At 43.5% G+C, this 26,139-nt stretch overlaps 1 protein-coding gene across 3 annotated transcripts in view; it reads right to left on the bottom strand.

The window, feature by feature from the left end:
- Positions 1 to 26,139, bottom strand: part of eIF2D (eukaryotic translation initiation factor 2D) — a 192,550-nt gene that overhangs the window by 150,238 nt on the left and 16,173 nt on the right. For all 3 annotated transcript variants that reach the window (XM_067089626.1, XM_067089625.1, XM_067089628.1), the window contains exons 2-3: positions 6,324 to 6,379; positions 5,022 to 5,160 (exon numbers count right to left, since the gene is read on the bottom strand). In XM_067089626.1, coding sequence (XP_066945727.1) covers positions 5,022 to 5,160; positions 6,324 to 6,379 — 195 coding nt within the window. The remainder of the gene's footprint in view (positions 1 to 5,021; positions 5,161 to 6,323; positions 6,380 to 26,139) is intronic.

Genomic DNA, 26,139 nt, shown 5'->3' on the forward strand with positions numbered 1-26,139 from the left:
AGAAACTATTATAAAGACACTTTCTGATGGGTGGTTTGCAATATTTGGAGCACCTTCTAAAATATTATCAGACAATGGGAGAGGATTTGAAAATTAAATAGTAAGGAGGATGGCAGAAAGATGGAATATTAAAGTATTGGCCAAGGCATCTGAATCTCCATGGAGCAATGGATATGTGAAAAGATGGTAGGTATAATCAAAGAAAGCTTAAGTAAGACAAAAGATGATGAGGAAGTGGATTGTCAATAGTATTAAGATGGGTAGTGAGTGCTAGGAACTGCTTAATATATATTGGTGGTTTCTCCCCTAACCATCTAGTATTTGGAAAAACCCCTTCTTCGCCAAATTTAATGGGAGAAGAGAGTTCAGTTCAAGTACTGCCTGCAGAGGGAAAGGTATGAAAGAAAGTATAGTAAGGGAAACATTGAATGCAATGCATAAGGCCAGAGAAGTGTTTATCAAAAATGAGTCTTGTAATAAAATAATTGCTTTATACAGAAACATCAGAGAACATAAATTTAAAGAAGCAGTAGTGGGAGATGAGGCATTCTATAAGAGAGAAAATGAAAATAAATGGAGAGGACCTGTTCAGGTAGTAGGAGTATCAGGTAAAACGGCAGTGGTTAAACATGGGGATTCTCTACGAGAAGTAGCTAGAATACATGTTACTAGGATTCAAAGCCTGTCATTAGAAAAAGAAAAGATAACTAAAATAGATAAAGCATATACTGTGAAGGATGAATCCTGTGCATGAAAGGAGGGGAATATACAGTGGATGGGCAGGAAGGAAAAGAGATGGTAAATTGGCTTGAGAAGGAATGCAGATGGAGAGGAGGCTACAGAGGGAGATTTAATGGAGGAAACATTGGAAGATGAAGGGGAAAGTGAAATGAGTTAGTGGAAGAGATACCCAAATTCAAAATGGGAAATAGAGTTAAGAGCTATAAACAAAAATACAGGACAAGTAGAAGAATGGACTATATTAGTCTTGCAGGAAAAAGATCAAGCAAAATTTGGGCCGATTCGTACAATGTACAAGACTCACAGTCAGGTGACAAGGGATGGATTAACTTAAGAGATTATAGTCATGTAGAAAAAATTGAAGATGAAGAAGAGGTTTTACTAGGTTTTGAAAATAAAAGCGTAATTTGAAGCTAAAGAAAAAGAACTACAGAGTTGGAGAGAAAACAATGTATATGAGGAGGTAACTGATGTTGGACAAGAAGCCACAGGGTATCTACAAGATGGATAATAACTGAAATGGTAAATGGGGAGAAAGGAAATGTAAAGCAAAATTGGTAGCTAGAGGTTTTGAAGAATAAATGGCTGAATGGGAAAAAGATGCTCCTACATGCAATGCCAAAATTTTAAAATTTTGTTTGACAATAATTAAATTAAGACTGGATTTGCTATACAATAGATATAAAAACTGCATATTTACAAGGTTGGAGAGGATTATGGAAATTGAAGAAAACTGTTTATGGGCTAAAGGATGCAGCACAGACATGGTTTTGTAAGGTGATAAAAGTGGTGGAGGAGCTTAAAGGTGAGAGAAGTGGATTAGAACCTGATATATTCTTTTGGAGAAAACACAATAAATTGAATGGTATTTTACATACACTTGTAGATGATTTTTGTTATGGAGGAACTGAAGGATTTTTAAAGGAAACAATTGGGAAATTGAAAGGGAAATTGCAAGTAGGAGAAGAAGAAAGTAAAAGTTTTAAGTATATAGGAGTAATGGTAGAGCAAAAGGAAAACAGAATTTATCTTAATCAGTGGCAGTACTGTACACCACTGCAGAGGAATGAAGAAGGTATCCAGACATCTGTTGCTGGGGGCAAGAAAGCCCACTTGCTCAAAAGAGATGCTGGATAGTCTCCAGCCGTGAAGTGAAAGAGACTCCACTGATTGGTGGTACCATTCTACATTCAGTTGACACAGAAGGTTGTGCCAGGAGGGAGTCTCTCTCGGTGGCTCAGAGAGCAGAGCAAGCAAGTCTGGATACCATACAGCATGTGCCACCTGGAAGACCCCAGGGTCATCCTGAAATTCAGGGTAATCACTGCCCTGTTGATCACCTTGTGAATCAGACAAAACAGAGGAAAGGCGTATGCATCCAGGCTGTCTCATGGGTGTAGGAAGGCATCCTCTGGCAAAACGGAACAGTACACTTATAGTTTTCTGTTGTGCCAGGTGGCAAACAGGTTGATAGATGGAAGACCCCAAAGGTCGAACAGCCTTTCCATGATGTCTGAGTGAAGGGACCACTCTGTCCCCATCACTTGACCCTTTTGCATTTTAATTCGGAATAGATATCAAATGCTCTTGTCTGCCCACTCATGCACCTGCACCATCAACAGGTGTAGCGGAAGAGACACTAGGCACCCCCTGCTTGTTGACATAGGCCACTACTGTGGCATTGTCACTCATCAACACCACAGTGTGTCCCATCACTCAATCCTGAAACTCTTGAAGAGCCAAGAAGACTGCCTTGAGCTCCAGGATATTGATGTGAAGGTGCTTGTTGTTTCAGCTCCACACACCTGAAACCAGCAACTCTTCCAGGTTTTGATTAACCCATCACTCGGTCAAAGCATCCGAGAACAGAAGCAACTTGGGAGGGGGAGCACACATCACTCGGTCGAAGCATCTGAGAACAGGGAGGGGGAGAGTGCAGAGACACTCCTATTGTGGGTTTCCTGACGTCCAGCCACCAGGCTAGGTCCTGTCTCACTTTCTCTGAGAAAAGAATGGGTAGGGATGGGTAGTTCCAAACCAGATACCAGAACTCCTTCATCCTCCACTGGAGAGAACGAAGGAGAAGCCACCCAAAAGGAACCAACTTCTCCAAGGATGATGGGTGGCTGGGAACAACTTGCCACTGTTGAGCTGGTTGCTCTTGTCGAGACAGGAACAACTGCGCTGCCTTCCTGAACCTGCTGATACGCAAGTCTGAGGGGAAGAATCTCACTGCTGCTGTATCTATCAGGATGCCCAAGTACTTTATTCTCTGCTTTGGAAAGAGATCACACCTTTTGATATTTACCACAACCCCCAAGTCACAGCAAAATTTGAGGAGATCCCTGTCCTAGAGCAACTGTGATTGAGAGCTTGCCAGGACTAACCAATCGTTGAGATACCTCAACAGACATATCCCATGCAAATGGGACCATGCTGACACAAGGGTGAACACTCGCATGAACACCTGGGGAGCAGTTGAGAGTCCAAAACAGAGTGCCCTGAACTGGAGTACCATCTCCCCGAGGATAAAGCATAGGTACAGTACCTGCGAGAGGACGGATGGATGAGTATCTGAAAATAAGCATGCTTCTGGTGCACTGTAAGCATGAAGTCGGACTCCCTGATGGCTATGAGCACTGACCATGTCGTTTCCATTGTGAAGCGAGTCTGGTGAACGAATCAGTTCAATGGAGAGAGATCTCTGACTGGTCTCCAAACCCCCATTGCTTTCTCCATGAGAAAGACTTAGCTGTAAAAACCTGGGGACCGATCTGTAACAACTTCCACAGTGCCTTTCTTCAGCATCACTTCTACCTCCATCCGAAGGGCGAGGTCCTTCAGTGAGCCGGGAACATACATTCGGAGATTGTTGGTGAGGGGTGGCCACGACTCAAAGGGAAGTAGATAGCCCTCCCAAAGGACATCCAATACCCAGGTTTCAGCTCCATATCACTGCCATGCTGCCCAATGGCTCGCCAAGCAACCCCCCCAACAACAACGGCATGTGAAGGAAAACACTGTCCTTTAGCATCCTCCTCTCTTCTTCTTGCCCTTGCCCCCTTTTCCAGACTGGAAGCAGGGTTGAAAGGGGTGCGACTGCACACCTTTCTTGGTGGGGGCAGAAGGAGGCTGGGTGTTCCCCTGGGAACCCTTCGAAGCCTGGGACTTCTTGGGGCCTGTGGAGGCAGTGCTAGCCTGGCTCGAGGGTCGGGCTGCAGTGGCACCTGAAGACCCAGAAGTCGTTAGCCTCGACTTTTCGCTTGTCCACTGCAGCAGTTACCTGCTCTCAAGGGAAGAGAGAGGCAGATCCCAACAATGGTCCATTCTGTAGAGCCAATGCCGATTCTGGGCCCACAAACTTGGATATCCAAGTTAGGACAGCTTTCCTACTTATAAATACTAAGTTCGCCTACAGGTTTGCTGTCTGGTGGGCCAGGTAAGTAATCGCCCTACCTCCAGACTGGCAAAGTCTCCCAAAGGTGGAATCCTCCCCTGGGGTTATGTATAACATATTTAACAATATCACTCAGGCATTTACATACTTTGACTCACCATAAGTACAGCTTTTGATGTCATTAATCCACATACATATTGCAGGACCACTTTTGTAGCAGATGATGCTCTACGATGAAGATGATGACCAATTTAGCTGGAGATTTAGCTCAAATACAGTTTAACTGGATTCCATTTCCTTATATAAGCTATCTGAATTAACATTCACAAATTGAAGTGTTTATTCTTCAAGGTATACTATAATCACTATGGTGCCTAGTATAGTATAAAAGAATGTATTGCACTTTTTCTAATATGACTTTCTGTGTAACCTAAAAATGCTCTTTAGTGATAAGAGTATATGGTAATGTTCCACATGGAGTAATGACAATTACTTGGGAGATTAAGATCAACTCTTCTTGCTTGATTGGTCATGCAGCAAGTACAGTAATATGCATAGGTAAAGTAAAAAGTTTGCTCAATGTGCATAGACTCACCAACAACAATAATTTACAGCAGCATATAGAAATCTTGCAACTTCTCCATAAACAGCCTGAGTACTGAATGTTCACCAAGTGTGAAAACTCCAGTAAATGGGAACAGGAATTCCCCCTTGAGCTGCTTAACCATCGATTGATGTAATCACTGACTAATGTACTAACCATATGCCAGTTCCTTCAGTTTGACTGGCATATTTTGTGAAGGAAAGCACATTAAGACATTCATGGATCTTTTATATTATAAGCTTTAACTGACCTCAAACCATTACATATAATAATACTCACCATATAAACATATACATTTTCTCCCTTGTAGCAATGCATTTTAGTGAGTGTAACATCTTCTTTGTTAGGTATGAGCTTCGTTAAGTCCTCAGATGTTAATAATGGGAAGATCTGTGCTAGCTCAGCACGAACCTTCTTCCTGTAAATTAAAAATTACTGATAAGGAACAAAAATCTTTGCCAGTTGGTGATTAAATGTAACAAAAACATTCTGATTAAAAAGGTAGGTACTGTATAGTATCTGATGATCTAAAAAACAAATCAAGCTGCAAATGTCTTCACACAAAGTTCAGTATAACAACAATAATAACTTTTAAACATCTTATATACTCTACATATGACTACAATAGTCAGATCATTCAACCTGTATCTGACATAAGGCTTTTTTTTTTACTTAAGGAGACAGCATGAAGGATGCCTTCTGAAAACCAGAAAATGCAAAAATGAACTCAACAAACATCAACAACAAGAATTATGAGAGAGAGAAGAGAGAGAGAGAGAGAGAGAGAGAGAGAGAGAGAGAGAGAGAGAGAGAGAGAGAAAAGAGAGATTGAAAGATGAGATTTTTAATTTGGAATAGAGTTTTGAAGATGGTGCCAAAGCTAGTGTATTGTACCAGTCTCTGACACAATGTACATCCCTGAGACATTTAGTTATTAACCTTTACACTAAGGGTTCAGAATTACAGTCAGGTACTTGCTGTCATGGAGGTACACTTTGCTAGTTGGTTATTGTGTGAATTATGCATAGTTTCAGTAGGATGCAGTTATGGCACTTTTCTCACTTTGCACTTATAACATAAACATGTACATTGAACACTGATACTTTCACAAGGTAAGTTACACATTCACTTAAAATTTTAAAAAAATTCCAAAAACAGAAAAGAGTACAATCAAGCCTAGTGGCTATTTCTTTCAGGGAGAAACAGTAAGAAAAAAACAATACAATTACAGATAGATGAGACACATACTCATGGTAATTTATCTAATAGTTGACTGAACAGCATTCTTATCACAATTGAATTAATCACCTTTCAACTATACACTAAGGCCCTGAGTAGCTGGGGAAGGGGAGAATGAAGCACTGTATCCTCATTTTTTCTTAGAGCTTCAGAGAAGTTGAAAGAATCTCCTTCCATAATTTTACTTAGGCAATGAACAATCTTTCTAAATATCTAAAGCAAAATCATTTCAGATCACTACTTGATATCACCAATATCCAAAGAATATACACTTCCCCCCCCCAACAAAAAACTATTCAATAGGACCTGAAAGCAACCATGAAAAATATGCTAATACCTTACCTATCTGAGCCTTTCAACTGTGTCTGGGATTTAACTTTGAATGGCTTGATGAACATCTGAAATAAAAAGATATCATCAATCAATAAGGCATCAAAAATGGAGTATAGTACTTTACAATAAAACAACAAGCATTCTGAGATCCCACCCAACACTTTCCCTATGAACACTGCATCTGATAAATTTTGAAGACATCTTTTTCCTTCTTAAAAAAAAAAAAAAAAAAAAAAGGGTTTGAAAAACAATGATGACCACTATGGCAAAGTATTTGGTATGAGGGTCATGGTCAAGATCAATGAGTCACTATCCTTGATGTCTTTTGAACGGAACTCAATAGTAAAGCAAGCACACAAAACATGAAGTTTCTATCTCTCATACAGCAGCTTAAAGGTTATGGCCAAGGTTAAAGTTCTGTACAAAATCAAAGGAATCTGGATTTATGATTCCACCTTTTGACAAAGTCCTTATATACAGTAATCATAAAACACTACCAATAAGTCATTAACATCTATTCACCTGTTTGATATCTGGGTGATGAATTACCAAAGTGCTTTTGCACTTCATACACCCTAAGTGTCGCTAATCTTGTTTTTGCTGATGTAGTAGCCATTACATACTTATGTGTTTAAAAACTTCTTGCAACAACATTGGGGCAGATTTCACAAAGACTTTTAAGTATTGCTCCAGAATCCTCTATAAATGCCATGAATCAGTATTCATGGTCATTTCTGTTTATAAGCCTCTAAACTGCAAAATCTCTCATTTACCATGATTTACATCACACCTACTAAATCTAATAAAATTATGCATTTTTTAATTACTGTACAATTACAATCCCTGGATCTACGATTCACTGCACATTTGCCAGTGTGGATCATCCCCTCTCTTCAGCAGGCATTTCTGTTCCATCTAACTATACCTTTTATATCTCTCTTAAATTACAACCCCCAAGTTAGCTTTAAATTATCATGATTTTTATAAATTAAGTCTCTTGCAACTGGATTACATTTCATTATGTAATGCCTAGTATTCCCAGCAGATGGTTTGTTCTTGTTCTCAATATTTTCAAAATTCTGCAAATATAAATTTCTTGCAATCAGGTTGTTTATGGTTTTCCTTTAACTATTCACTCAACACATTATGTAGTATACTTCTAGGTGAAAGCTACTTCACCTTTTTCTAGCTGTGTTGTCCACATAACCAATCTTCATGCAGCATCACCTCTCTCCTATTAGTTTAAAAAATCCTAATTGATTTCTTCTTCATAATAATATTCCGCTGTCAGCAACTTGAATTTTTTCAAAACTGCAACTGCATCTGCTTTTTTCCTTTAACACTCCACTTACTATCCAAAGATTCAACAGTCATAAGATTCTTCTTAGCAATTCTTCCACTTTTTGACTGCATCACTATTTGAAGAATTTGTTGCGTCAGCACACAGTAGTTCCCCTATCTTACTAACAATAATTATAAAAATCTATTATATGAAGTTTTCATAATAAAATTAATATTGTAATACTGACCTGAACACCTGAATTAGCTCTTAATCCCACTAGCCCGAACAACTCTCAATTACCCATCCCACTATAGTGGGAATTTTAACAGCCAGCATTACCAACACTGCAGGTAAAATCTTGTCACTTGAGCTACCATAACATACAGTTGGCAACACTGACACAGGTGTGCGCTGACACGCCCCATTTTCGTCAATTGCTTTATTCAAGGTCAAAATTGATGTGGGGAAAGGAGGGTGGGAATCATTCAGGTGTTCAGGTAAGTTTTACAATATTAGTTTTATTATGAAAAGGCAATACACTCCCTGAACACCTGAATTAGCCCGATTAGCAATTTAGAGGAGGAGGGATCAATTCTATTGCACGCCCCTTTGACAACCGCAAGGATGGTAGCTCACCATTCTGCTCTGCATAAGATATCCGTTTAGCCATACACTCACCATATCAATCAATGCTTTTAGTGATGAGACATGTTGGAGAGTACTTCGATTAATGGTCAGGTCAGTACTCTCGGTCCGTCGACCTCCCATGTGGTTCCTCAGAACCTCTCACGTATGGAGGAGAATGAGGCAGACTGCAGAGCCGCTGCCCCTCCGAGAGAACCTTCTAAGTTTGCAGCACACCCCTTTTACAACCGCAGAGATGGCAGCTCACCGATCTGCTCTGCATAGAATACCTATTTAGTTATACACTCACCTTATCAATCGTTGCTTTTTGTGATGAGACATGCTGGAGAGTACTTTGATCACCTGTCAGGTCCGTACTGTCTCGGTCCATCGACCTCCCATGCGGTTCTTCAGAACCTCTCATGTATGGAGGAGTAACGGTGACCTCCCATGTGGCTATTTATAGCCTCTCATGTATGGAGGGAAATGAAGCAGTGTGCCAAGCCGCTGATCCTTCGGGTAAGGCCCGATGAGCGAAGAAGTATCTCAGTGCCGACAAAATAGCCTAGCCTACTAGAGCACCCCCTGGACTCTCGTAAGGAAACTATCAAAGACTAAGATACTTAAAACGTACTAAACCTAAGTTCATGTGATTATACTATCACTGTTGCCTAAGAATTCTAAAGACTAAAAGGAATTCCTCTATCTGGTTAACCTAAGAATCTTCTCACTAAGTGAATACCACCTCAGCTAAATGAACGCACCTAGATAATAGACTTCACGCCATGCGGAGAATAAGTCACGTGAACTAATAGAATAACCCTCCAAACCTCCGAAACTAAGCGAAAGTCCACCACCTCAGCTAAATGAGCATCCTAGATAGTAGCCATAATGAGACCGGAAATGGGCGGGAGGGAGAAAAAAGACACAAACACCTGCAGGAGTACACGCTATGAGGCAAAAAAAATCTGTTTTGTGGTTTTTTGTTGTTGTAACATCTTGAGTAAAGAAAGTAAACACTGAGACGGACTTCCAAGTACCTGCCTCCAGAATAGACGGCACTGAATAATTCCTTAGAAAGGAAGACGAAGTGGACATACTCCGAATACTGTGCAGTCGGGGAAATACAGAGCTGAAGAAGACAAAGACCAACCCTGAGAAGCCTGGGAAATCACCTTCCTCAAAAAGTAACTAATTGCATTTTTGACAGCGGACGGGAAGGATTCTGCGGAGAGACAAGAAGTGTGTGTGGAAGCGGACAGTTTCCCAACCTTTGATAAATAGACTCTAATGTTCGCACCAGACATAAAGATATCTCCGCTGGATCGCTGGAACGAATGCTGGAGATAAAGATATTTAAAACGAACAAGGCAGAGTTTTAACCTCCGATTCTGTCTTCATCACAAATTCCGGAAGACAGACAAATACGTATCATTTCTTGCATAGGAACCCAACCTAGAAACTGCCTGGAGCTCGAAGCTAAAGCCGTAAGAAAAAGCAACTTCTTAGTCAGTGTCTTAACGTTATAGCTTCAGTGGGTTCAAAGACAGGGGAGCACAAGAAAATATTGAAGTACTTCCGACAAGTCCCACGGAGGGGCCCGAGTCGGCAAGACAGGACATTCAATCTTAAAAGAACGTAATAAATCATTGATTATCTTCCTACTACAGATTTCAGGAAGGTGGAAATTAATTGTACCACTAATCGCTGAACGGTAGTCAGCAATAGCCGAATACAAAAGACCCTTGACTTTCCAAAGGAATAAAAGAAAATCAACTATTTTGGCTATGGAATGTCTGGAGACCTTCCTTACGACACTAACCTCTTTATCTTGTCCAGCTGACCTGGTAAGGCTTACGAGTTGACTTAATCAAGCTAAAAGGAAACTATCTAGACACAGCTTTAGGGAGTCCGGACTGTTTAGCGGCTCTCTCTACAATCGCCCTGCAATTAGGTACTGCACGCGGGGGTTTGGATAATAATAGTGAGAATGCGGTCGTCAGAGAAGTAGTTTCACATGGGTAGGGACATTGGAACTTCCGTAGGGAGTTCTAGGAGTTCTGGAAACCAAGCGTGTTATGGCGAGCAGGGAGCTATTAGAGCCATAGTCATCTTGACACTCTCCCGCAATTTCCCTATTACCTGATGAATGAGACCGGATGGAGGAAAGGCATACACCTGCATGTGATTCCAATCTGTAACGTCACCTCAGTGCCTATCGACATAAGTCCACAGTTACTGGCCACTTCTGGAAAGCCTGACCTATTACTTCCAGAGCCAAAGTCCTCTCTCTCCCCCAATACCTGATGGGAGCGACTGAGCGAATCGGCCCGTACACTGAGACTCCCCGATATAAATTGGGGAAGAAGAGACACTTTTCGTTCTTCGCACCCTCTCAGGACTCTCTGTGCTATAGTATTGAGTTCTGTCGAGCCTGTTCCCCCTCCAAGTTCTTCAGATACGACATGGCAATTACGCTGTCGCTAAACATAGCCACTACTCTGTTGCGCACTAGGACTGATGACAACTGAGGGCTTCCTTTACAGCCTTCCCAAAGATTTATTGACTCCTCTCGTTCCCGAACCCCACTACAGGCACGAGGCCTGGATTTCCTCCAAGGTTGTTCCCCAACCTTGATCTGAGGCATCTGTGTACAGATGAACGTCGAGAAGAGGGGAGTCGAAAGAAGGAGGAGGAAGAATGAATGAGGTTCTGCCGAAGCTAACCTCGGTCTGAAAGTTACTGCTGCGGATTGCTACTGAAAGAAGGCAGGTGACAGAGGAATAGCAGTCCTGCCAAAACTTACGCGGAAGCGCTAAACCGAACTGGAGGACAGGCAAATCCTGTGAAACACCTGATACTACCAGGAACAGCCGCTGAAATGCGGGAAGCAGGAGATGGAGCTCAGATAACCAGACTGGATCAAACATGAGATGACTGGAGGCCAAAATCTGCTGAAACTGCGTTTTACCTGTCTGAGCAAAAGCTCCTCTACTGGAGAAGACAGTACTGAGGAAGGAAAGACTGGAGGCAAAAGAAGAATAGCAGACGACTAAAAAAAGGAAGTTACCTGAGAGGAGGAAAACCAAAGTCAAGAAGGAGGGGAAAACAAAGATGCGGAAGCTGCAGGAAAGACTGGAGCAGATGAAGAAGATGCTAAAGAGGAGACTGAAAAGGGTGCAACAGATAATGTGGGAGCGGGAGATGAAGCCACAGATAACCCAGAAGAAAACTTAGAATGAAAGGGACAGAAGGTACACCGAATCTGTAACCCATTGAAAGACCCAGCAAATCCGTCTTATTTTTCACCACATCCAATTGCAGGTCCCGCAAACTACTTTTAGAAGCTGAAAGGATACACCAGAATCCACGTTACTAGATGGAGGAGTAGAAAACGCAGAGAAGGGGGAAACTACAATAGGAGATTCAGAAACAGTCGGTAGTGAGTTAGGAGGATTCTGCACCCCTGTAACTGAAACATTGACTTGAGACTGAGCCAGACCGAAAAGAATCGATGAAGGTGAAACTCTTGCCAGAGCACAAAAACCAGTCAAACCCGAAAAAGGAACCCGTCCAAGAGAACAACTCTGCACCCTTAATTCCTTCTCCTCACTACCTGACCCAGACCTTTCCTCTTTTATCACACCTAGGTCTTGATCCTGACTAACATTATCAACATTAAATTTATCAATACTACAAGGGGGTGGGGGGGGGATCCTTCACTGCCTGCTCCGCGCCAAGGGGGCCGGCAGACCCTACCCACTCGGAGGCTTGTGGTTCTGCGATTACCCTCAGCACCCGTTAGGGCTGTTTCTGGAACAGGCAGGGGAGCTGAAAAGGAAGAAGGATTAGACATCCTAACACTACTACTATCCCTATCTGAGAAATGTTGAAGAAGACTAGCTATTAAATTTTCCATACTACTTGCAATCCTATCCTCTATTTGTTTGACTACCTCTGAACTTGCTAAATCCATCAACTGATCTGTAGCAGAAGCCTGAGGCACTTGAGGCAACGAGAATCTGACAGACGTTTGCCGCCCTTATTAGCCAAAGATTTGCAATGACGAAAGTAATCCTCCATCTCTTGCGCCTTCCAATCAGAACATTCATCGCAATGAGTCTGCACATCACACTTAACCTTCCTACATACCTGGCAGAATGTCTATCGTGTCTCAAGGTGCTCATCCGTCTTTGCAGGAAAGAAGGAGCGATGAGCGCCAGCCTCCACCGTTATAGAGGCAGTCGAGGTCAACGTCGAAGCCGATGGCTCAGTAGTAGAAGGCGAAAAAGTCCATGATGAACAATCGAGACCGGGAACCAGCGAGTCCAAATCCAAAAGACATTCCACGTCGAAGATATCCATAAAATCCAAGAGAAAAACCATTAAATACAATCCAGGTCTTCACCACAAGTCCAAAATACAAAGAGAAGTTGGGCAATAGGATTAAAACCTCGCACTGCAGAAGGAAACAACCTTCCAGCAGCGTGAACAAAAAGCAACAGACGAAAATGGAGCGTGTCGGAGCACACCTGTGTCAGCGTTACCAACCATTTGTTATGGTAGCTCAAGTGGCAAGATTTTACTTGCAGTGTTGGTAATGCTGTCTGTTAAAATTCCCACTATAGTGGGATGGGTAATTGTGAGTTGTTCAGGTTACTGGGATTAAGGGCTAATTCAGGTGTTCAGGAAGTGTATTACAATATCAATTTTGTTGGCTGCCTCTCTGGCTGTGTGTGTGTGTGTGTGTGTGTGTGTGTGTGTGTGTGTGTGTGTGTGTGTGTGTGTGTGTGTGTGTGTGTGTGTGTGTGTGTGTGTGTGTGTCCATTCCTCCTCATGGAAAAATGATAATCCCTCTCCCCTTCCTCCCCACCTCCCCTCCTCCTTTCCCATCCCTCTTCCCTTTTCAATGTTTTATGATGAAATAAAATGTGTTGAGGTTGAGCACTATAAAATGTTTATAGACTTGTAAGGACATTTTTTTGTGTAAAAGTAATGTACTGTACAAGTTTTCAAATCAAAATATAACTTGCTCGACCTTTAGAATTTATGAGGTGTTTAATTAACCTCGTGTGCTAACTATGAACCACCTGCATTCCATTTAGGAGCTGAAGACAGCTTCAGAGGATCCTGTAGTCTTTAAGAATTTAATAAGACATTATAATCCTATGGACATTTCTCCAGGAATGCTTCAAGAGCCGAAGACTGCTTCAAAGGATCCTGGAGTTGTCAAGATGTCTTTCAAGATTAATCTATTATATTAATTTCCTTGGCTGCCTTTGTGCATGTGTTGTGTGTGTGTGTGTGTCCCTCCCCTACCCCTTCCTCTCTCCCTTCTTCCCCCTCCCCTTCCCTCTCCTCCTTTCCCATTCCTCTTCCCTCCCCTTCTCCCTTCCCTCTTCTCTTTGCCCCTTCTCCCTTCCCTCTTCTCTTTGCCATGTTTTATGATGAAACTGTGTTTGAGTATTATTAACAAAATGTTTATAGATCTGTCAGGATATTTTTTTTTATAGAAGTAATGGACAGGTTTTTCAAATCGAAATATAACTTGCTTGACCTTTAGAACTTTTGAAAATTGACATTTTTATAACAAAATACAGTTTTATATATAAATTACTTATCCAGTAATTATATAGCTATTAGTTTCACTTGCTTGGCAGCTAAAATTTTTAAATTCGCTGGTCGCACTAGTTTGTTTTGGGGTAGGTGATGTGCCTTGTCCACTCTCGGGGAAAAGAGAGGAACAACTTAGCAAAGAGCTCAATTTGCTTATGCCCTTATGTCCATGCGAGGGGAGGAGGGAGGGCCCCGATCATGTAATTACTGGGTGAGTATCCGTAAAACTTTATTTACATATAAGTAACTTACCAAGTAATTACAGCTATACTTTCCACTTGTGCAGCAGCCTAAATTTTAACATTCGCAGTAGCGCTCCGATTGTTCAGTGTAGGTGACCAGTCAGGCCCACTAATGGGAATACCAGGAATGACTTAGCAGACAACCTCATTCTCTTTCTGTTGTGCTTGGTTTAAACATCGGATGTTGGCAGCAGCTTTGTTTATTATTTGCCAGTTAGATAACCGGATTTTGGTGAAATATTATCGCTGATTTCCAGTAGCCTTCAAGCCTACAGCTTTCAGGATCAGTATTTTATCGTTTTCTTATTATATAGATCTGATTCAAGTTTTTCGTATTTTGCTACAGCGATTTTGCAATCAATTGATTAACTCTCCTTTACCAAGTAGCGTATTATAACAAAAATATCGTGTTCGTTACTGAACCGATGTTTTCAGTGGTGAATACATGCCCGCTAGTCTCAAATAATGTTTGATAAGGAACTGATGTATGTTTTGTGTGATGGTACTTTGTGTACTTCAAAACAACTGTCGGTAAAGAATTCATTTACAATATTTCTTATTACCCTTTCCTTTGCAGAGAACTGAAAAAGTGTAAGGGCAGAACCGTGTAAGGAGACAAATTACTTATTTTGGCGGCTATGGGCCTTTGGATAAACAGACTTTCCTGACAGCTGAGAATCAGTGCTGAGCACCTGCTAGCTTCAGCACCAAGCACCCAAGAGTGATCACTAGCTTCTGGAGCTACTAGATTGCCTAGTGCCCAGCTACACCGGGTGCCTTTCACATCCTGGGATAACGCAGCACCCAGCGCCAGCTCCCGATCGTCTAGGAACAACTCTTCCCACATTAATTTTTTCTCTCCTGCTACTAGCCCTCTTTATTTTCTCCCACACCTGGCTCCCTCAAGTCATTCCTGTGCCTTTGCCAGTCTTGTGTATGGGTTAACATAAGTTAACCTTGTGATAGTGTAGTGTTGAGCAGTGGAGGCAGTGTTTATCCAGCCTGTTGGTTCTCCTAGACCTAAATCACTGTCATACTCTCCTGAACTTGGGAGGAGTTATACTGAAAGTCCAATGGAGGTTGATGGGAAGTTCCACAGGGAATTGCTCCCAGTCAAACCTGCTGTATTGTACCAGGTGGCGACAGACAGTCAATGAAAAGGCGTCTTGCCGGAAGTGTATGGGACGAGGTGACTATCTGGTCCGTTGGATCTCCTAGACCAAAGGTCACTGTCCTGCTCCCCTTAACCTGGGAGAAGACATACTTGCGGTCCAAGGAAGTCCAAGGGGGTTTGACCTTGGGTAGTTGCCCCCCCTCAGTCCAGCCTGTTGTCCGGTCCCAGGCATCAGTGGAAAAAACACTGAAAAGGCGTCCAAAAAGGCTGTGCTTTAGTGATATAGATTCTGGTTTGGAAGTCCCTGGTGCTTGTTTCCTGTACTTCCAGTTGTGGAGCACCAGTATTTGGCGCCAAAACTCTCATCCAGTGCTCGTAAGCGCCCAGCAATTTCCAAGCGTCCAGTGGCTCCAGAGTGCCCCCTTCTCAATGCTCCAAGATAAAAGGAAGAAGATAATCTGAAAGGTTAGTGGGGTTTGCCCACGGTAAGTCACCTATCACTCACAGTTCATGTAGTGGAAGACCTTCAGACTGCCGTTGGAAGGACATCCCTTCTAGTGCCCACCAGTTGTCACTGGACTCAAAATTAGCCTTGACAAGAGGCGTTCTAGGCATTTTTCACGGCTGGTCCCGACCCTTGAAGAGATGTAGTGACAACGGACTAGAGATTCTTCTCTCAGCAAAATACAACAGTCACAGTCTCCGAGCGCTCAGCGCCTGCTCCTGAGCGCCTGCTGTCTACCTCTGTGCTCTTGGCACTGGCTGCCAAAAGTTTGGCACCAGCTCCTGAGCGCCCAGCGCCAATTCCTGAATGCTCAGCGCCGATTCAAGAACGCTCGGCGTTTACTACAGAGCATCAATATCTATCCAGTAGACTCTGCCTGTGAACATTTATCACCCGCTCACAGACAGTTTTTTAGAACACACTGTTGTTCTTTCTTGAACGCCAGTTCCAGATTGAGCGCCTGGCTCCAGTTTTTTCAAGTGATTGGCGCCAGTTCCCAATAACCTGGCACCAATTCTTCAGTATCAGTCTCCCACATCTGGGCGCCATACAGAGAGCATTAGTCTGCATGTAGAGAGGTCCCCTTTTCAGAGGACATTTATGTCCAGTATTTTTGAGCTTTGTGAAGAAAGCTCCCTCCTCTTAAACAGCAAGAGCTCTGGTTAAGAAATTAGAGGACTTACGGTTTTTAGTTGAGAGACATCACCTCGGTTTGTCTTTGAGTCTTGTCCTGTGTGGGTAAGGACGATTACGATGTCTTTTAGAGATCTCCGCTCTTTACTTTGAAACCTCAAGAAGAGAAAACTTGGGTGCTCTTTTACTGCTGAGGGAGTTACACAATCGCATTCAGCCCTGCTATTTTTGCCTCTGGGAATACATTCCCTCTTCCCTCACGACACAGTTGAGAGAACTGTGTCTGTTCTACAGAAGGGTTTGGCTGTTTGTCAAACCCACACTTCTGCTGTGCTAGGTTTCTGTGTTTTCTGCATATGTCTTCGGCCTGTGCATAGTATTACTGAGTTCATTATAATCAAGTCCGCTCAAGTGTCCGCCGACTGTCAAAGAGTCCGCACGGTCAGCAGCCAGTCCACATAGTGGTCTGCGGGTCGGGACGAGGATCTGCAAGTTCCCTCAGTTGTCCACAAGACCGCACAGTAGTCAGCAAATCTGCACAGACCGCAATGCCCCTTTTTTCTCTTAGAATAGAAGACAAAATTCAGGATAAAGATGAACCAGGCAATCCTGTCATCCCCTCTCCAAGGGCATTTGGATGAAGACCTGAGTTATGCAAGAAATATCCTTCCATGTCCCTGCCGGACTCTGGGAGTATCTCATGTCCGTCTGGCAGGACAGAGTCTTCTAATGCTACTATCTGTATTCCAGCCTCTCTATGGCAAGCCTACTCTTGAGTCCTCACTCCTCTAGTGTTTGCTTGCTTCATGTTCTGGAACGTCATTCTTTACCTGGATAACTGACTTCTTCGATTACCTTCGAAGGAAAGTACGAGGTCTTCTAACATTTTGGGCAGGGAAACGCAGCTGGACACTTTTGTTTTTTCCCCTTAGTCCTGAATTAGGTCAGACCTACAGTAGTGGCTGTCCGAACATAATCCAATGGAAAGCAAGTGCCTTCATACTCCAAACCCAGACCTAGTTTTCCATTCAAATGCCCAGGATCAGGGTTGGGAAGCCTGCTCAGGGAACCAAACAGAATCTTCTCAGATAGCTGAAAGCTTTTCACTTACAACTTCAACGCTTATCGACCCTATTTCACTCCTAGACTGTGGTAATCTTGTCACAAGACCACAGTCCTAAGTATATTCTTATCTCTGTTAGATAGTTGAAAGCTTTGCACTCACGGCTTCAATGCTTCTTGACCCTTTTTCACACCTAGACTGTGGTAACCTTGGTTCAAGACCACAGTCCTTAAGCATATGGAAAAGAAGGAAGCAAGGAGTCTCTCTCTCTCTCTCTCCCCCACCGGTCAGCAGAGAACTCCTACGATGGGCATATCAAACTGAGTTTTCTAGCCTCTTGATTTTTTCAGGACACACAAATTAGTTACGGCGGACACACTGAACTGTCAGAAGCTTTTCTTTCCTACCATGTGGACCATGAATCCCTGGTCTGGCAGAATCTGTGGATTCTATGGGACACGTCGATTATTGCCCAGTTTGCCACCACAAGTAACCGTTGCCTTCCTCATTTCGTTCTCCAATCCCAGACCCTCTTGCACGGGCAACTGACGCCATGCTGCAAGTTAGGTCCAACCTGGACCTTTAACGCCCTTCCGCATTCCAACTTGGCCAAGGAAGAGCTGAACAAGTTTTCAGGTTCATCACAATGTAACGATGACACCCTTAGCCCCGTTCTGGACCATGATATGGGTTCCCAAACCAGATATGGTTGTTGGTGGACTCTTCACGACTCCTTCCACATTCCATATCTACTCAGACAACCTCGCTTCAACAGATACCATTAAAGGGTGGACGACTCTTTTCTCGGACAGATTTACAGACTGTCCGGGAGCTTGCCTGGAAGAAGTGAACTTTTCAAAACCGACTGCAGAGACTGTTGCAAGATGCAGGCAGCAGTCTTCTTGCCAAGTACTCCAACCTAAGTTGGCAGTCTTCCATCGATGGTGTAACAGCTATAACATCTTGTCTGTAAATTCCTCTCTAGCTCAGATAGCAGAACTCCTATACCTGAGGACTACCAAGGGGGGCTCTCTTCTTCCACCTTCAAGGGGCATAGAGCAATACTAGGCTTAGTATGCAAACACAAAGGTCTAGTTTTATCTTCTAACCAAGATCTTAGCAACCCATGAAGTCTTTCGAGACTTCCAAGGCAGAGAGGAGTCTACTCTGTATATTAGAATTTGGAAGTAGCTCTTAAGTGGTTAATGGGCCCCTCTATCGAGCCTCTCCATTCCATGACTCTTAACTATAAAACTATTCTTTGTAGCCCTAGCAAATGCCAAACAAGTTAGTGAGCTTCAGACTATGGACAAGCAAGCAGATTCTGCTCAGGGAGACACAGTGTGTGAGCAGGATCTGTGCTTTCTCCCTTAAGATTGTTGGACATCCCTGGCTCAGGGAGAGTGAGCGAAATGTCTAGTTTGAGCTTTCGGGTTTTACCTAAAAAAGCTTTTTAATCAGAGGGCCATCCATACCTAGAGTGTAAGGACAAGATCCTGTCTTGCCCTCAGTTTATAAATGCACTGTCCTTCATCTCCAATGAACTTTGTTTTTGAGACACTCTCAGATTCAGGTGAACGATTTGCCTACCTGTTAAAGGAAAGCTAAGATGTCAGAATTACCTCTACCTCATTAGCTTTCAGGCTCATGTCACTCACTTCCGTTTGGCAATCAGCCCACTGGAAGTGTAATAGTTCTTCACTTCTAAATTATCCCTGAAGTCGAAACACTTCTAAATTATCCTTGAAGTCGAAACAGTTTTTGAGAATTTTTGCAGTACCTTGGGAACATTATAAGTAGCTGGCATAGCACTGAAGGAGGAAGCAAAGGATTTTCTCCTAGGAGGAAGCAGCAGATTTTTTTCCTCCTATCTCTTTACCTTGTAGTAAGGTGCAGAATGTTTTGGGGAGCCAGGGGGTTACAATGTAACTGGAGCACCCACCACTCCCAGTGGATGGGTAGTTGTTTTATTTAAGTGTAGATGACAAAGTTAACTGGTTGTTTTTTATTTGTTGGTACTGCACCACGGGCAAGGGTACCTAGTGATGCTTTGCCAGCCAACAGAATACTCATTGACCGCAAAGCTCCCACTTAAGTAGTGGTGATCCTTGGCTATTCTGCCGTGCCACTACAAGTTAAGATGGGCACTAACCAGAGGCAGTATTCTCCTGCAATGGCTCTCTCAACTGATAAGGAAACAACAAGCATTGTTTTCCAATGCTAGCAGCTTTTTTTCTATTTCAAATTCATTGCTTATCTTAATGTTTTGGAATGGAATATGTCCATGTATCCCACCTCCTGTCAATGTGGGAATCAGCTATGTAATTGCTTGGTAAGTTACTTATGTGAAAATGTTATTTTCATAATAAAATTAAGTTTCATATATACTTACCAAGTAATTACATAGTTGGAGCCCACCCTCCTCCCATCATAAGGGCAGACACAGAATGAGGTTGTCTGCTAAGTCATTCCTAGTACAGTATTCCTGTTAGTGGGCAGGACTGGTCACCTACACTAAACAATCGGAGTGCTAACGCGAATTTTAAAATTTAAGCTGCCGCACAAGTGGAAAATATAGCTATGTAATTACTTAGTAAGTATGTATGAAACTTAATTTTGTTATGAAAATAACATTTTATTATAAAAATGTCATTTTTATATAAGTAACTTACCCAGTAATTACACAGCTGATTCCCACACTGACAGGAGGTTGGAAGCATGGACATATCTACCCCAAAACATTAATAAAGGTAATGACTTTGAGAACAGAAAATTTTGCTAACACTGAATCAATGTTTGTTGTATCCTTACCTGATAAGAGAGTTGCTGCAGGTAGATACTGCCTCTTATCAGGTAGAGGCGAGGACGTATAGCCTGGGGCACCTACTACTTCAGTGGGTACTTTACAGCGATGGACAAATTCCGATGGCTAGCAAAGAATACAAGTTGCCCATGCCCAGAGCACAGTACCATACAAAATAGCCAGAACAAATATACAGTCACCAAAACCACCAAACAATATAAAAAGACACCAATACCCAACTATTAAAAAGGACTGGAGGGTACCCCAGGTGCACAGGCTCCCCTAGAACTCAACACCCTATGCAAGGCGAAGAGATAATAGGAAGGAATATTGTCTCCTATGTTTCCTCCCCCAACACCACACCAGCCGAATAAAATGGACCCAATATACTGCACTCGTCATAAACTGTTTCTATATCACGTAAGTAATGTGAAGCAAACACCAACTTACACTTCCAAACAGTCAATTGCAAGATAGAAGCAAGGAATATATTTTCCCTAAATAGTAAAGCAGTAATGACTGTCCTTATTGCATGAGCTTTCACTTTACATGAGGGAAAAAGCTCTTCTCCAACCATGGAGTGCACTTCAGATATAAGATCTCTGAAAAAGAATGCCAGGGCATTCTGAGAGAGGGCATGAGGGATTTTTTACTGAACAATTAAGACTGCTCGAAGTCCCACGAATTGCCTTCTTTCTGTGAAGGTAAGGCTTAAGGGTCCCTCACAGGACAGAGAGTCCTCTCCTCTTCAGCTGGACCCAGTTTATCAGACAAGCTCTTAATTTTAAAAGAACGGTGTCTCGTTCTTTGCCAAGAATCCCAAGGAAAAGGAGCATACTACATTGCCTTGGGAAAAGCCTACTCTTTTATCCAAGGCACGTATCTCACTGGTCCTTTTTGCTGTAGCTAAAGTGACCAGGAAAAGGGTCTTTCTGGTAAGGTCTCTAAGAAAGATAGACTGCATGGGCTAAAAACGGGGACTGGATAACCATCTAAGCAGTATGTCTATGTTCCATGAGGTTAAGGTTGTTTCCTTCCGTTTGGCTGAATCAAAGGGCTTGATGAGGTCCGACAAATCCTGGTTCGACAACAAATCCATTCCTCTGTGCCGGAAGATACAGCTTAGCATGGCTGTGTATCCCTTAATACTGGAAGTGGAGAGACCTTTAGTAGTTCTTAAATACAGCAGAAAATCTGCTATTTCTGCTATAGAGGTCTTAGTAGAGGAAACATTGTGTCTTCTATACCATGTTCTGAACATCGTCCACTTTGCTTGATAGACCTTTCCTGAAGATTGCCTTCTACACTGGGCAATAGAGTCTGAAGCCGCTTTTGAAAAGCCCTTCTTTCTGAGCAATCTCCTGACAGTTTGCAACCTGGCAGGGCCAGAGTATGCAAGTTTTGATGAAACCACCTGAAGTGCAGTTGTCTGTGTAGCTGCTGCTTTTGAGGCAACAGTCTTGGGAAGTCTGAGAGAAGTTCGAGCAGATCTGGAAACCACTCTTTTGCTGGCCAAAATGGGGCTATCAAAATCATTGATACATTTTTGAGGAAAGGTGTAGAGTTCTTTGTTCGACCAGTGCAGTACTGTAACACAGCATCCGTTGCCCATGCCAGAGGGTCCAGGACTGGCGAACAGAACAGAGGGAGACGACATTTCCTGGAGATCGCGAAAAGGTCTAACATCGGTTTCTCCCAGTGTTTCCAGAGATCTAGACATACCACTGGGTCTAACGTCCACTCCAAGAGGAGAACTTATTTCTGGTGGCTTAATTCGTCCACTAGAACATTGAGTCTTCCTTGAATGAAGCGTGTAACTACTTGAGTGTCGTTCTGGTCCAACCAAAGAAGGAGGTCCATCGCTGCCTCTTAAAGAGAGAAGGAGTGAGTTCCCCTTGTTTCTTGATGTAAGACAGGGCAGTTGTGCTGTCTGAAAGGTCTGCCACTGTCTTGTTCCACACCTCTGAGGTGAAGAATTGCAGGCCCAGGTGTATCACCTTTAGCTCTTTTACATTTATATGCCAGGATCTCTGTTCCTGGAACCAAGTTCCTGAGACTTCTTTGTTCCCTAGAAGAGCTCCCCAACCTAGATCTGATGCATCTAAGAAGAACTCTAGGTTGGGGCTCAGAGAGAGGAAAGACTTTCCTTCCATCAGTCTTCTTTCGCAACTCGATGAGTGCAGGTCTTCTTTTATTTCCAACGTTACTGGAAATACAAATGTATCCGAGAGACTTTTCCTGTTGCAACTGACTCTTAGGTAATACTGTAGAGGTGTCATGTGGAGCCTGCCCAGAGAGGTGAACTGCTCCATGGACGACAAGGTGCCCAGAAGGCTCATCCACCTGTTGGCTGAACAATCGTCTGGAATCAAGATCTTGTTTACTGTCTTCAGGCAAGATTCTACCCTATTCGGAACTATGAAAACCCAGAAATCCCAAGAGTTTACCTTCATTCCTAAATAATGAATCTCCTGAGGAGAAGTCAGCTGTGATTTCTCCATGTTTAAGAGAAGGCCCAAATCCTGAGCAAGGAGAAGGGTTGTCCGAAGGTCCTCCATACACTGTTCTCTCGATTGGGAATGCAGTAGCCAATCATCGAGGTAAAGGTATACAGTATCCTGATTCCCATCAGATGAAGCCACTTCGCGAGAGGAGCCAGCACTCTGGTGAAAATCTGGGGGAGGCATCGAAAGACCAAAACACATGGCCCAAAACTGGAACACCTTGCCCTCGAAAACAAACCTGAGGTACTTTCTCAAGTCTGGATGGATCGGTACACGAAAGTATGCCCCCTGCATGTATATGGATGCCATCCATTCTCCCTGGCTAATGGATGCTAGAACTGTTTGATTTGTTTCCATTTTGAATTTTGTCTTTTGTACAAAGACATTCAGGGCGTTGACATCTAATACAGGTCTCCAGCCTCCTGGCAACTTGGGGACTATGAACAACTGGTTGTAGAACCCTGGAGAATAAATTTCCTCTACCATCTCTATGGTTTCTTTCTTGACAAGAGATGCGACTTCTTGCGAGAGAGCTGCAAACCTCTTTGAGCCTGGCAAGTAAGCTGTCAATGTGACAGGAGTGTTGACTAAAGGAGGCTTCTGCACGAAGGGTATGGTGTAGCCCTCCTTCAGGACAGAGATTATCCAGGGTTCTGCTCCCTCCTTCTCTCAATGCTCCCAAAGGAGAAGGAGCCTTGCCCCTACTTGAGCACGGAGGACTTTGTCCTCACTTCCTGAAGGGAGGTCTAGAGGCGGAATTTTTAACGGCACGTTGCATAAAACGTATTTTAGACCTTTGTCTAGCGTGCGGTCTGGGTCTACTGCTCTGAAAGGGATACATCTGCAGTGGTGTCATGGATCTGGAAGCAAAAGCAGGCGTTTCTTTAGGGTGTCTCGATGATTGGGAAAGAAGATCTTGGGTACTCTTCTACTGAAGATCAGAACAGTAGCTTGAGGAAAAAGGTGCAGCCAATCCAAGGGAGAGAAAAGGAGCACTAATCTCTGCGAAGGAGTCACTCCCTTAGATGTAAATGAACACCACAGTTCTTTTTTCTTTAAAATGTCCATAATATAAAGGCCAGCTAGCTCCTGAGAACTACCCCTGATTCCTTTATCAATACAGGAAAGAATTCCTAGCCAGTCATTAGAGGAATCCTGTGGCAATATTGTACAATCTCTAATCTTCCGAGCCAGAGCAGCTACGGCCCAGTCTAGAAAGCTCATCATTTCAAATACTTTATCAACCCAGAGAAGTCCCCCTGGGAAGAGGCAGAAACTCCCAGGGAAGGAGCTTCTCCTGTGGCCTAGAAGTGGTAACTCACTCGTGAAAGCCTGGAGGGAGGAAAACTGAAGGTAGCTCTACCTTGGTCCTCTTCTCTGCTAACCATCCTTCTACTTCACTCAGCGCCTTTTTCACTGAAGAAGAATATCAGCTTAGGTAACTTCAACGCACCGGACGTCTGAGACTCCATTACAAAAGTCGAGGCAGGAGAGGAAGGCGTTTGGAGAAAAGAAGATAGGGAAGGTCGCTAGCAGGAATCTTAACAAGGAGGCATACGCCATCGAGGGTGCGTTCTGTTCCACTACCTCTTACTCATCAAAGGACACAGGAGACAATGACAAATCAGCTGGAGTCTGGGAAGGCGGGGGAGCCTTCTTGAGCAAGTTCAAAATGCTATCTAGCTTACTCTGAATAGGGTCTGGGACGACTGTAGGAGCCGGAATACCAGAAGAAGGAGCCTGGGTACTAAGAGGCACTTGTGCAGTTGATGGCTCTGGGTGAGGAAGAGACGAAACTCCGATCAACATAGAAGCAGGAGTGATGAATGAAGAATTACGTTGCAAAGGTTGACGTGAGGGCGCCGATGGGCGCTCTGAAACCACTGAGAGGTCAGTAGCTACAGGGAGCATGGATACCTTAAAGTGTTTGGGCGCCAAAGAACACAGAGGAACACTTGGGAGTTTGGGCGCTAATGGGCGCATATCAACTACTGGGAGCTCAGGCGCTACCTCACGTACGGGAGCTGTTGGGCCCTATCTGGCGCTTTGAAGCTACAGTACTGGGCATTCAACTTCCGAAGGAAGTTTCAACACTGCTGGGCACTCAAGTGCTTGACAACGTTCCTTAGAAGCTTAAGGGAAGCTTGACATTTTGGCGAGAGGTTCTCGAAGGAAAACGAAGGAATCCGGTTGTTTCTTCCTGTTCCAGTTGACTTTCAAGAAGAACTGTAGGTTTCTCATGTGAAGCCTTCCTAGGGACACGAACTGCTCCATGGACGAGAGAGTCCCCAACAGGATCATCCATCCGTTCACAGAACAGGACTGAAAGGAGAGAAACTTCATTTCTGAAGGCAGGAGTTTATCCTTTCTGGGGAGGGAAAAACCCAAAAACTCCGAGAGTTTATCCTCATCCCCAAATAAGTCATCTCCTGAGAAGGAGTCAGTTGAGATTTTTGGAAATTCAACAAGAGGCCTAAATCCTGGGTGAGAAGAAGGGTCTTGTGAAGGTCCTCCGCACATTTTTCCATCGACTGGGAGTGAATAAGCCAATTATCGAGATACAACAAAACGTTGACTCACATCAGATGCAACCATTTTGCCATTGGGGCAAGAACACGCGTGAAAACCTGTGGGGCTGTTGACAAAGCAAAGCAAAGGGCTCTGAACTGGTACACTTTTTGCTGGAACACAAACCTTAAAAATTTCCTTGAATCCCAATGGATTGGGACATGGAAGTAGGCGTCTGCTATGTCTATCGAGATCATCCAATCTTCCAGACGAATGGATGCAAGGACAGGCTGGGATGTCTCCATCTTGAATTTGGTTTTCTGTAAGTACAAGTTCAGAGTGCTTACATCCAGAACTGGCCTCCAGCCCCCCAACACTTTGGGGACTACAAACAGTCGATTGTAGAACCCCGGAGATGAGATGTACTCGACTGGTTCGATTGCTTCTTTTATGAGGAGAGCTGTCACTTCTTAGGAGAGGGCTGAAAACTTCTCGGAGTTTGCCAAGTAGGCCGTCAATGAAACAGGCTTGTTGCTCAAGGGGGGTTTTTTCAGAAACGGGATCAAGTAGCCCTCTCTTGGAACTTGGACAATCCAATTCTCTGCTCCTCTTGCTTTCCAACGCTCCCAAAAAAGTAGGAGCCTTGCCCCCACACGTGTGCGGAGGACTAGATCCTCACTTACGTGCAGGTGATCTGTGGGAGGATTTTTTGATAGCTCTGGGGATGAAACGAGCGTTTCTACGAGGTCTGGGGAAGCCTCTTTGTCTGCTCTACCCCGAAAGGGCTGGGGTTGGACAGGAGAAATTGTTCTGGGGGGAAAAGCTGGAGACTCTCTAGGCCGTCTCGTTGATTGTGTGGGGAGATCCTGCGTAGGTTTCTGTTGAAGATCAGTCGCAATTTGTAGCACAGTCGATTGAGGGAAAAGGTGCT

This window comes from Macrobrachium rosenbergii, chromosome 46 (assembly GCF_040412425.1).
Source record: "Macrobrachium rosenbergii isolate ZJJX-2024 chromosome 46, ASM4041242v1, whole genome shotgun sequence".
NCBI classification, from domain to species: Eukaryota; Metazoa; Arthropoda; class Malacostraca; order Decapoda; family Palaemonidae; genus Macrobrachium; species Macrobrachium rosenbergii.